We start from the raw sequence: 13,533 nt of genomic DNA on the forward strand, positions 1-13,533 counted from the left end.
ATTTGTTAGCAGTTGAGCAAAACCATGTGCACTGCAGGGGGGACAGATATAACATGTGCAGAGAGAGTTAAATTTGGGTGTTGTGTGTTCAATCTGAAATCTCAATTGCAGTGTAAAAATAAAGCAGCCAGTATTTACCCTGCACAGAAACAAAATAACCCACCCAAATCTAACTCTCTCTGCACATGTTATATCTGCCTCCCCTGCAGTGCACATGGTTTTGCCCAACTGCTAACAAATATCCTGCTGCGATCAACTTGGAATTACCCCCTGCTGTGTGTGACTGCTGCACTTTCTTCCAGAATATTCCCAGCAGTAGTGAGACCACGTGAGCGGACGTCCCTTGCGTCCTGACGCCACTGGTTGGCAGGTGACATCTTGGCCGCGGGAACGCTCTGAGTAGGCCCAGTTGATGTCGGCTATCCCCATGCCAACCGTAAGATGGCCGCCGCCGACGTTACGCATTGCCGCGGTGTGTCGTCACGCTTTCCCCCTCCTCCCGCCTCGCTCTCTCAGTATCGCGGTCCGGTGCACGTCAGTTCCTGTTGGAGAGCATTTGCGGTGGTTGAGTCGGACGCGGGTGTGAGATCAGACAGGTGAGAGAGGGATGGAGAGCGGCTGCTGGTGCGGGGGAGGCAGGAGCGGCCGCTGTAGTGGGGACCGTGCGAGGGGAGGGGAGCAGCAGCATCCCCGCCTCACGTCACCGCGCCCGGCCTGTTCACAAGCACCCGAGGTGGGTGATGCCTCAGTGACCGCTGCGCCCGTCATGTGGCCCGGGTATCACCCGGGATGGCTGTGGGCAGAGGGAGAGGGGGGATGGGCGGAAGATGGCGCTGGGTGAGCAGGTGGCTGTGCACTTAAACTGCTGGGACAACCTGGACCTAGCTGGCCCATTGTCTAATGTGGCCTACAGTAATGCCCTACCCGGCCCACAGAGGGAGCTGTAATCACACCACACTGGACTAATGTGAGGCATAGACGGTTTTGCACATATGAATATACAATCTAATGAGGGAACACAATTTCCCCAATATCTGTGCTGCTTGCCATTCTGGCACTGCTAAAGTTTTGCCTCAGATCACCTAGAAACGCTTAGGGAGACTTGGGATGCTGCCGTTGCCATAAGTGACCGACCCGGCATCGTGGCACATTGCCAGGAAATTAATGTGAACTTTGTAGCTGCTGGTGGGAATAATTTCTCCCACAGGGATGACACACTGGGCCTGATTAAGAGACGCACATTAATGCACGTTTCCGATGGTTAGAGTTGCGCTGATGACGCACTGTGTACGTACAGGTTTCGTTCTGCGGTATCACTTTCAGTGCCCTGGATGCTGCAGTCTGATTGACAGGCTGCGGCGGGTTGGAACGTTTACAGAATGGAGGCGTATCAGTCCTGTTTCATTGGCATGCCATGGTCAGCGTCTTTGCAGATCTACTGGCGTTTGCAGCGTGGTTTAACTGGACATCCCCTTACTGAGATGCAAGAGATGTCTGTTATAATACAACTGGTAATTGAAACTCACTGATGTGAAACTGAAGTTAGCTCAGCGGGTATAGTATTGGATGACGGGATAGGTTAACGGTGATAGGTATCGCCTCCTGAAGGTCAGTGTAGACATATACTGTTTGGTAACCTTATTACAGCAGTAGTGTTACACTTGTAAGGGGATATTGACTCAAGAACACAGCGATCGCTGAGCTCCTGTTGCTGGAACCGGATATGAATACCTTTGCAGGCATTGGTGCTTGAGATTTTGTATCCGCTTATGGGGGAGATGTATGAAGTCTTCTAAAGAGAGGAGAAGTTACTGATCGCAGCCGATCAGCTTATTATAATTTTATAGAATGTTCTTGATAAATGTTAGCTAGAATCTGATGTGTTGCCATGGGCAACTTCGCTGCTTGCTCACGTCTACTCTTTTTAAGCGGATGGATGCACCTCCTCGTTGTGGGGTCAATTTAGTTTTCAGTTTGCCACGAGGAAGGAAAGTTGCTGTTGCGTGGAAACCCCAAACATCAGCACCACTTCGCGCTCCCTGATATCGCCCCAAGCGAGTCTGGAGCAAAGAAGATCCCGTACAGACCCATAGGCGAGAGCTATTAAATTGACCCTCTGTTTTGTTTAGTATGCACGTTGTTGCCGAAGTGTGTGAGTGTAAAATATCGGCACATTTCAATGCTTTTCACACCGCTCTTTGATTATAAAAACGTCACCCGCCGGAGATGTTCTGCATAATCCTTCCTCTGCGGCAGGTGGTTTATGGCAGCCTGGCATCGGGGTACTGCTGATGCGTAGGACCTTTTCTCTATCGTCCTTGTGGATGCTGGGGTTCCTGAAAGGACCATGGGGAATAGCGGCTCCGCAGGAGACAGGGCACAAAAAGTAAAGCTTTCCGATCAGGTGGTGTGCACTGGCTCCTCCCCCCATGACCCTCCTCCAGACTCCAGTTAGATTTTTGTGCCCGGCCGAGAAGGGTGCAATCTAGGTGGCTCTCCTAAAGAGCTGCTTAGAGAAAGTTTAGCTTAGGTTTTTTATTTTACAGTGAGTCCTGCTGGCAACAGGATCACTGCAACGAGGGACTTAGGGGAGAAGGAGTGAACTCACCTGCGTGCAGGATGGATTGGCTTCTTGGCTACTGGACATCAGCTCCAGAGGGACGATCACAGGTACAGCCTGGATGGTCACCGGAGCCGCGCCGCCGGCCCCCTTGCAGATGCTGAAGTAAGAAGAGGTCCAGAATCGGCGGCTGAAGACTCCTGCAGTCTTCTAAAGGTAGCGCACAGCACTGCAGCTGTGCGCCATTTTCCTCTCAGCACACTTCACACGGCAGTCACTGAGGGTGCAGGGCGCTGGGAGGGGGGCGCCCTGGGAGGCAAATGAAAACCTTTTTTGGCGAAAAATACCTCACATATAGCCCCCAGAGGCTATATGGAGATATTTAACCCCTGCCAAGATTCACTAAATAGCGGGAGACGAGCCCGCCGAAAAAGGGGCGGGGCCTATCTCCTCAGCACACAGCGCCATTTTCTCTCACAGAAAGCCTGGAGAGAAGGCTCCCAGGCTCTCCCCTGCACTGCACTACAGAAACAGGGTTAAAACAGAGAGGGGGGGCACTGATTTTGGCGATATTGAGATATATAAAGATGCTATAAGGGAAAACACTTATATAAGGTTGTCCCTATATAATTATAGCGTTTTGGTGTGTGCTGGCAAACTCTCCCTCTGTCTCCCCAAAGGGCTAGTGTGGGTCCTGTCCTCTGTCAGAGCATTCCCGGTGTGTGTGCTGTGTGTCGGTACGTGTGTGTCGACATGTTGAGGACGATGTTGGTGAGGAGGCGGAGAAATTGCCTGTAATGGTGATGTCACTCTCTAGGGAGTCGACACCGGAATGGATGGCTTATTTAGGGAATTACGTGAGAATGTCAACACGCTGCAAGGTCGGTTGACGACGTGAGACGGCCGAAAAACTATTAGTACCGGTCCAGGCGTCTCAGAAACACCGTCAGGGGCGTTAAAAACGCCCATTTACCTCAGTCGGTCGACACAGACACAGACACGGACACTGAATCCAGTGTCGACGGTGAATAAACAAACATATTTCTCATTAGGGCCACACGTTAAGGGCAATGAAGGAGGTGTTGCATATTTCTGATACTACAAGTACCACAAAAAAGGGTATTATGTGGGAGTGAAAAAACTACCTGTAGTTTTTCCTGAATCAGATAAAATAAAATGAAGTGTGTGATGATGCGTGGGGTTACCCCGATAGCAAATATTGGCGTTATACCCTTTCCCGCCAAAAATTAGGGCGCGTTGGGAAACACCCCTTAGGGTGATAAGGCGCTCACACGCTTATCAAGTGGCGTTACCGTCTCCAGATACGGCCGCCCTCAAGGAGCCAGCTGATAGGAAGCTGGAAAGATATCCTAAAAAGTATATACACACATACGGTGGTTATACTGCGACCAGCGATCGCCATCAGCCTGGAGATGCAGTGCTGGGTTGGCTTGGTCGGATTCCCTGACTGAAAATATTTTATTCATATAGGGCATTTAATAGGATGCATTCTATATATATGTACGTGAGATGCACAGAGGGATATTTGCTCTCTGGCATCAAGATAAGTACGTTGTCCATATCACCCAGAAGATGTCATGGACACGACAGTGGTCAGGTGATACAGATCCCATACGGCACATGGAAGTATTGCCGTATAAAGGGAAGGAGTTAGTTGGGGTCGGTCCATCGGACCTGGGGACCACGGCAACAGCTGGGAAATCCAACCTTTTTACCCCAAGTTACATCTCAGCTGAAAAAGACACCGTCTTTTCAGCCTCAATCCTTCCTTTCCCATGAGGGCATGCAGGCAAAAGGCCAGTCATATCTGCCCAGACATAGAGGTAAGGGAAGTAGACTGCAGCAGGCAGCCCCTTCCCAGGAAAAGAAGCCCTCCACCGCGTCTGCCAAGTCCTCAGCATGACGCTGGGGCCGTGCAAGCGGACTCAAGGTGGGGGGGTAGTCTCAAGAGTCTCAGCGCGCAGTGGGATCACTCGCAGGTTGACCCCTAGATAGTACAAGTATTATCCCAGGGGTACAGATTGGAGAGTCGAGACATCTTCTCCTCGCAGGTTTCTGAAGTCTGCTTTACCAACGGCTCCCTCCGACAGGGAGGCAGCATTGGAAACAATTCACAAGCTGTATATCCAGCAGGTGATAATCAAAGTACCCCTCCTACAACAAGGAAAAGGGTATTATTTTTCCACACTATATTGTGGTACTGACGCCAGACGGCTTGGTGAGACATAGTCTAAACTGAAATCTTTGAACACTTACATAAAAGGTTCAAATCGAGATGGAGTCACTCAGAGCAGTGATAGCGAACCGGAAAAAAGGGGACTATATGGTGTCCCTGGACATCAAGGATTACCTCCATGTCCAAATTTGCCCTTCTCAACAAGGGTACCTCTGGTTCGTGGTACAGAACTGTCAATATCAGTTTCAGACGATGCCGTTTGAATTATCCACGGCACCCCGGGCCTTTTACCAAGGTAATGGCCGAAAAGATGTTTCTTCAAAGAAAAAAGGCATCTAAATTATCCCTTACTTGGACGATATCCTGAAAAGGGCAAGTTCCAGAGAACAGTTGGAGGTCGGAAGAGCACTATCTAAAGTAGTTCTACGACAGCACGACTGGATTCTAAATATTCCAAGAATCGCAGCTGTTTTCCGACGATACGTCTGCTGTTCCTAGGAATGATTCTGGGCATAGTCCAGAAAAAGGTGTTCCTCCGGGAGGAAAAAGCCAAGGAGTTATTCGACCTAGTCAGAAACCTCCTAAAACCAGGCCAAGTATCAGTGCATCAATGCACAGGAGTCCTGGGAAAAATGGTGGCTTCTTACGAAGCGATTCCATTCGGCAGATCTCAGGGGATTTGCTGGACGAATGGTCCGGATCGCATTTTCAGATGCATCAGCGGATAATCCTGTCTCCAAGGACAAGGGTGTCTCTTCTGTGGGGGCTGCAGAGTGCTCATCTTTTAGAGGGCAGCACACTCAGCATTCAGGACTGTGTTCTGGGGACCACGGATACCAGCCTGAGAGGCTGGGGAGTAGTCACACAGGGAAAAAATTTCCAAGGAAGTGTGGTCAAGTCTGGAGACTTCTCTCCACATGAATATACTGGAGCTAAGGGCAATTTACAATGCTCTGAGCCTAGGAAGACTCCTGCTTCAAAGTCAACCGGTGCTGATCCAGTAGGACATCATAATGGCGGTCGCCCACGTTATCAGACGGGGCGACACAAGAAGCAGGAGGGCAATGACAGATTCTTCGCTGGGCGGAAAATCATGTGATAACACTGTCAGCAGTGTTCATTCCGGGAGTGGGCAACTGGGAAGATTTCCTCAGCATAAATGAATTCCACCCGGAAAAGTGGAAACTTAATCTGGAAGTTTCCACATGATTGTAAACCGTTGGGAAAGACCAAAGGTGGTTATGATGGCGTCCCACCTGAAGCGCCAGGTCAAGAGACACTCAGGCAATAGCTGGGACGCTCTGGTAACACCGTCGGTGTACCAGTCGGTGTATGTGTTCCATCCTCTGCTTTTCATACCCAATGTATTGAAAATGATAGGAAGGAGAGGAGTAAGAACTATACTCGTGGCTCCGGTTTGGCCAAGAAGGACTTGGTTCCCGGAACTTCAAGAGATACTAAGAAGGGTCTTGATTCGGCAAGAACCGTGTCTGTTCCGGGACTTACCGCAACTGCGTTGACGCCAAGGCGGGTGAACGCCGGATCCTAAGGGAAAGAGGCATTCCGGAAGAGGTCATCCCTACCCTGGTCAGAGCCAGGAAGGAGGTGACCGCACAACATTATCACCACTTAGGTGAAAATATGTGCCAGGGTGTGAGTCCAGGAAGGCTCCACGGAAGAATTTCAACTAGGTTAATTTCTACATTTCCTGCAAACAGGAGTGTCTATGGGTCTCAAATTGGGTCCATTAAGGTTCAAATTTTGGCCTGTTGATTTTCTTCCAGAAAGAAATTGGCTTCAGTTCCTGAAGTCCAGAAGTTGTTAAGGGATTACTGCATATACAGCCCCTTTGATGTCTCCAGTGGCACTGGGCGATCTCAACGTAGTTTTGGGATTCCTAAAAAATCACATTGGTTTAAACAACTCAAATCTGTGGATTTGATATATCTCACATGGAAAATGACCATGCTGTTGGTCCTGGCCTCGGCCAGGCGAGTGTCAGAATTGGCGGCTTTATCTCACAAAGCCATATCTGATTGTCCATTCGGACAGAGCAAAGCTGCGGACTCGTCCCCAGTTTTCTCCTTAAGGTGGTGTCAGCGTTTCACCTGAACCAGCTTATTGTGGTACCTGCGGCTACTAGGGACTTGGAGGACTCCAAGTTGCTGGATGTTATCAGGGCCCTGAAAATATAGTTTCCAGGTTGGCTGGAGTCAGGAAATCTGACTTGCTGTTTATCCTGTATGCACCCAACAATGCTGGGTGCTTCTGCTTCTAAGCAGTCGATTGCTCGTGGGATTGGTAGCACAATTCAACTTGCACATTCTGTGGCAGGCCTGCCACAGTCTAAATCTGTTAAGGCCCATTCCACAAGGAAGGTGGGCTCATCTTGGGCGGCTGCCCGAGGGGTCTCGGCATTACAACTTTGCCGAGCAGCTATGTGGTCGGGGGAGAACACGTTTGTAAAATTCTACAAATTTGATACCCTGGCAAAAGAGGACCTGGAGTTCTCTCATTCGGTGCTGCAGAGTCATCCGCACTCTCCCGCCCGTTTGGGAGCTTTGGTATAATCCCCATGGTCCTTTCAGGAACCCCAGCATCCACAAGGACGATAGAGAAAATAAGAATTTACTTACCGATAATTCTATTTCTCGGAGTCCGTAGTGGATGCTGGGCGCCCATCCCAAGTGCGGATTATCTGCAATACTTGTACATAGTTATTGCTAACTAAATCGGGTTATTGTTGTTGTGAGCCATCTTTTCAGAGGCTCCGCTGTTATCATACTGTTAACTGGGTTCAGATCACAGGTTGTACAGTGTGATTGGTGTGGCTGGTATGAGTCTTACCCGGGATTCAAAATTCCTCCCTTATTGTGTACGCTCGTCCGGGCACAGTACCTAGCTGGAGTCTGGAGGAGGGTCATGGGGGGAGGAGCCAGTGCACACCACCTGATCGGAAAGCTTTACTTTTTGTGCCCTGTCTCCTGCGGAGCCGCTATTCCCCATGGTCCTTTCAGGAACCCCAGCATCCACTACGGACTCCGAGAAATAGAATTATCGGTAAGTAAATTCTTATTTTTCCTGCTTTGAATTCCATAGTGCATTGATGAGCCAGTAAGACCACGCATAGGTACAAGAGGGTAGTCAGCTCTGGTCACTTACCTGTTGGCACATGCACCCAAACCCAGTCAGTCGATACTGTGCGTGTGTTAGCAGTATGGCTGCACATGCGCAGTAGCTGAGCTCACCAGTGCGATCTCCATGGAAGATGGTAAGGCACATAACGCCATCCAGAGATGGCTTTTTGTTTTGACCAACCGATGAGAAGTGAAGCTTCTTTAATCATTATAAATACTGGTTTATTGTTACCCGTGGGGCCTGCAGGAATATGACTATATGAAAAAGCAGAGAATCTGTGATTTTCTCTGTACTTATCAGTTGGGAGAAACAAAAATCTTGCTTTCTCCAGTTAAAATGCTGGATGTAAGCAGGTTTATACGTTTCTATAATTTTATAGAGTAATGCATAACAGATGGAACTGAAAATTTGTATTTGGCACAAATCTAAAAAAAAAAAAAATTATATATCGTTCAGATACTGCCAATCTTGGATCCATCCCACTGAATGAAAAGCTCCCACGGTGCATACAAATGGTGAGATGTGGACTATCTCCGATTTTGACTTTGCTCCCCTGATTTCCCCGGAGCACTGAACCGCCAAGAGATTTTGACTATGTGAGATTGTGACTAAGTGCCAGTTTTGACAACACTGGGGTCGATTCAATTCGGCAACTTATGAATAGCGCCGGGAATTAGCTCCCGACGCTATTCAATTCAGCTGCTAGTTACCCGCAATTGTTGGGAATTCTTCTCTCATCCCCGGGGCATGAGAGAAGAAACCCGACAAAAGTGCTGCCTCGCGGCCGGCGTGAGGCTGATTCTGTCGGGAATCAGCCTCGCGCCGGGGAGTTAATTTGGAGAATGCCCGTTCTCCCGACAATTCAACCTGTTTAGTCGGCGAGAACGGGCCATCGCCGACTTAACTGGAGCTGAATTGAATAGCGTGGGGAGCTAATTCCCGGCGCTATTCATTGAATCGACCCCATTGTGTACTAGATTGTGCACAATATAGTCAAGATTGACTTGCCTGCACAGTATCGGTAACACAAGATGTGTACTCATGATGCGATTTGCACTTACTTTCCTTTACGATTTTGACTATATTGTCCAAATGGTAAGGTTACATCGCACTGTGCGCACCTTATGACTTGCCTGCACAGTATCGGTAACACAAGATGTGTACTCATGATGCGATTTGCACTTACTTTCCTTTACGATTTTGACTATATTGTCCAAATGGTAAGGTTACATCGCACTGTGCGCACCTTATGACTTGCCTGCACAGTCTATTTTGCTCTTGTGATACTGACGCCGCAGCAGCGTGCATCGGTGTCGCAAGCTGTATACACATGGTGCGATATGCACTAACTTTCCTTGCGATTTTGACTATATAGTCAAAATCACATGGTGATATCGCACCATGTGTATGCACCTTTAGAATGCATTGGTGGGTGCTTGACATCACTCTAAAATGCACTTGATTTTCTGCAGCAGGGTGCATAGGGTTTCCACAGGGAAACATCGGGGTGTAGAGTATTAAAAGCCGGTGGTTGGGATGCTGTCGGTCAGTATCCCAACGCCGACATCCCGATCGTGGCAATGCAGACGGGGTGTATTGGGTACCTTCCTCCCCTACCCTCTAACCCTCTCTGTCCGCAGCCTAACCCTAACATTCCCTATTGGTGCCTAACCTCCCCCAGTGGTGCGTAAACCCTGGTTTTCAGAAGCCAAAACATAACCCTCCCCCCTTAGTTCCTAACCCTAGCTATCCCCTGTGGTGCCTAACCCCCCGCCCTTCCTCTCTGCAACCTAACCCTAACCCCCCCTTGAGTGTGCCTAAACCTAACCCCGTACTGCTGGCTAAACCTAAGGCGGCCGTTAATACTAACCTTTGGGATCCTGGCTGTTGGGATTCTGTTGTCTGAATTACGGCTGCCGGGATCCTGATAGTGTTCTCATTTCACTACTACTTTATTCTTCGTTGCATTGGATCAGCAGAATAAGTGTAGATTAGGGTCTCCTGTGGCTTATTGCTACAAGTTTTGTAAAGTTGTCTACATTTTCTGAAGTTTTGTTTGTTGAAAGTATAGATTTCTCCCATATTATTCTCTAGCTTGTTATCTTCATATGTCCGTCCCTGCTCGTGACTGGCAGAATAGTATGGAGACCTACATAATGAGCTTTCATATTGTAATAGATTACAGCAACAGTTAAACTTGTACTTCAGCAGGGAAAATTTAACCATTACTGGAGTGGGATTGTAGTATGCATAGTGTAATTCTGTATATTCTGATTGCATACATTTAAACCCACGTTATTTCATCTTAGAACAGGTGAGTGAAATGATTCAACTAGCTATTTGGAGACATTTAAAATAATGTAAAATATCTCCTCGCCTGGTTCAAAATGTCCCAATGGGAATGAAATTCCCTATTTCTCCCCTTCAGACTCTCCACCTCTACAAAGCTTCAAACGGGCTCTCAAGACCCACTTCTTCACCAAACCCAGCCAAATCTCATCCTAACCCTCTGTTCCACGCTCTCTATGTACCTCGTCTGTGTCACCCCTGTCTGTCTACCCCTCCCCTTTAGAATGTAAGCTCTCATGAGTATGGCCCTCTTCCCTCATGTGCTTATCCTTTTTCTTACTTTAATAATCTCCAGCAGTCTTCTGCCACCTGATACTTATTCCAGTGTCATCTGCTGATGTAACTGTTTATTTACCCTGTACTTGTCCTATTGTCCTATACTGTCATCAACTGTAAGTTGCGGTTTTCCTGTTTGATTATTTGTTTATGTACTCTGTAATTGGGCGCTGTGGAACCCTTGTGGCGCCATATAAATAAAGGATAATAATAAAATAATAATGTTGGTTGCATAAAATACTTTGCTTACAATGTGAATCCTCTGAAGGTCAGTGACAGTATAGGGACTGTACATGTGTGTGAATGCCATCAACATTGCCGCCTTCTAAAGTTTATTCCCCTCAATGTCACCTTGGAATGATGTTTTACAACAGCAGTTCTCATTACGGGGTACTTGTAGCCACAGGGCTACTTGAATCCCCCCAAAGTCAGGATATCTATGTAATTGGACACAAAGGGAGAGCAGTGTCATAAGGATCTCTGGTCCTGATAATGTGAAGAAGGAAGAAGTCTAGTCCTGTGAAGGAAAACAAATGTGAGAAGAAAAGTGGATGGCACTCTAGTAGGCCCTACACATTTACCGATGCCACTGAAAAATGTGAACGAAATATCATTCATATCTTTCAGTGTGTAGGCACCAACTATGAACAATATGCGGCCTTGCGCTCGTTCATCGTTGGTGCTGGCTCGTTCATACCTGCAAGCCAGACAATATCATTCATATTAACATGCAGGGCTATGGAGCCAGGTTACAGAGGGAGTAAAACTTCACTCCCCCTGTCACCCCTGCCGCCAGGTCGACCGTCGGGCACCTCTGCTCCAGTCGGATAATGTGTAGAGCCCATTAGGCTAAACAACCCAAGATTCAATGCTGACAAAGTCTGTATGGATCGATACTTCAGAGCGCAAACCCCTTTAATCAATAAGTAGGTTTGTGTCCTGAAACATCAAAACTTTAAAAAGTATATATGTGTGTGTGTGTGTGTGTGTGTGTATATATATATATATATGTATGTATATATATATATATATGTATGTCAGGCGGCACTCACGGCGGAAAAAATGAAACAGACGCCTTGCAAAGCTTTCAATGTATAGACAAATAAATTTTCATCAGCATTTGTCTATACATTGAAACGTTGACAGCTTTGCAAGGCGTCTGTTTCATTTTTTTCCGCCGTGAGTGCCGCCTGACTGTTATACATTTGGAAGGGGCTCCGTCCTGCTTCCCCGTGGAGGGCACCGGCATTAATGGTTATTCCATCTGCAAACAGAGTGCCGCCTGACATGCTGGAAAATATATATATATATATATATATATATATATATATATATATATATATATATATATATATATCTGTTCTTACCATTTATATCTAATAGCAATTTTATGTTAAAATTGATCACTTTTCCAAATTTTGTCACGCCCAGAACTTGGTCGGGTGCTTTATGCGGCTAAACTTGCCCTGTTTGAGCGTGAATGGCGCGATAAGAACAATTAAATTGCGCCTTGCAATCTCCCGCCACTTTAGTCGGGAAATCAGGCGTGCAATACAGTTGAATTGCCCCCAATGTCCTCTCTTTAGATTTGTTAGGCCAGTATTTGTATGACCCCCCCTCAATGTGGCACAGTCGTGTAAGACATTGATGCCAGCAGTCATGTATCTGCGTTCTGTGCCTGCCTTGGTTGGTTCATCATTTGGGTTTGCTACAAACTGTTACATGACCTTTCTCTTTACCCTGTGATGAGAGAAAGCTGCCTCTCCGGATATCTTATCCTCCTCCTCAGCACTGTGCAGACAGGACTAAGACAGCAGATTAGAATAAGCAGCTTTCAGCCCCCGTCCTGCAGTTCCTCCTTGCTAAAAGCATTTGCACCTCTCTTCACAGGTTTTGCACCAAAATCGTTCTCACAGCTGTTCCTGTAAGTTATGAACAGGCAATAAAATCGTTTGGTTTGCCAAGAAAAAGAAGAACCCATGATTCCTATATGCCCTGTAGTTTCCTTCACCTATGGTAAGTACCTTCAGATTGATTCTCTTTCAGTGAGCTGTGCCATGCTGTCTCTGTATTGTGTTCTTCCAGGCATTTCTTTACATTACCTTTATGATGTGAAGATACCGCATGCTTGAGGGGGTGGTCTTCAGTCTATCAGGGAAAATAAAATAGCGTTGCGCACCACCGTGCCAGCAGCGTGGCGAGCGCAGCGAGCCCGCAAGGGGCTCATTTGCACTTGCCACGCTGTCTGTATGCCGGCGGTCGGGCTCCCGGCGCCGGTATGCTGGTCGCCGGGAGCCCGGCCGCCGGCATACCATACTACACCCGCTTGAGGTATACTTCGGTCTATTTAAAATAAATCGGTCTATTTAAAATAAATATCCAACTGTTGTGGACTTATTTTATTTTACATAAATAGACCCCAAGTGGCTTTTATGTTGTTAGTTACATTCAGACTATGGGGTCGATTCACTCCGACAGTTGACTAGTGCCGGGAATTAGCTCCCGGTGCTATTCAATACAGTGCCAAATGACACTCAATTGTCGGGAATTCTTCTCTCTCCCTGGGGGATGCGAGAGGAAATCCAACGAAAGTGCGGCCGGCGCGAGGCTGATTCTGCCGGGAATCGGCATCGCGCCGGGCAGTTAATTCTGAGAATGCCCATTCTCCCGGCAAATCAACCAGTTAAGTCCGGGAGTACCGGCATTCACCAACTTAACATGAGCTGAGTTGAATATTGCCGGGAATTAACTGTCGGAAAATTGAATTGACCCCTTAGATTGTAAAATCTAGCAAGTGGAGATCTTACCTTCTGTTCATAGATCACAATCACTATTATTGTCAGAATGTGCCTTTGGGATTGGTAATGCCTGCATTCTGTTATTTAATTTTTTATTCTGTTTCATATCAGTGCCCAGCCGGCTGGGTGAAGAAGCCAAAATGGCTACTGGCAACTACTTTGGATTTACCCATGGTGGTGCTGCGCAGTACAGGTAATACACACCGATTCTTATT

General features: G+C 47.5%; 1 protein-coding gene across 5 annotated transcripts in view; it reads left to right on the forward strand.

The window, feature by feature from the left end:
- The first annotated feature begins 438 nt into the window (after nucleotides 1-438).
- ZFR (zinc finger RNA binding protein) overlaps nucleotides 439-13,533 on the forward strand; it is a 176,985-nt gene continuing 163,890 nt past the window's right edge. For 2 of the 5 annotated variants that reach the window (XM_063960523.1, XM_063960537.1), the window contains exons 1-3: nucleotides 442-596; nucleotides 12,411-12,536; nucleotides 13,430-13,511. In XM_063960523.1, coding sequence (XP_063816593.1) covers nucleotides 12,500-12,536; nucleotides 13,430-13,511 — 119 coding nt within the window. In that variant the 5' untranslated portion in view covers nucleotides 442-596; nucleotides 12,411-12,499. Of the gene's footprint in view, nucleotides 597-652; nucleotides 734-12,410; nucleotides 12,537-13,428; nucleotides 13,512-13,533 lie in introns of those variants that run through there. The other 3 variants (XM_063960555.1, XM_063960531.1, XM_063960545.1) reach the window with 3 other exon arrangements.

This window comes from Pseudophryne corroboree, chromosome 1 (genome assembly GCF_028390025.1).
Source record: "Pseudophryne corroboree isolate aPseCor3 chromosome 1, aPseCor3.hap2, whole genome shotgun sequence".
Lineage (NCBI taxonomy): Eukaryota > Metazoa > Chordata > Amphibia > Anura > Myobatrachidae > Pseudophryne > Pseudophryne corroboree.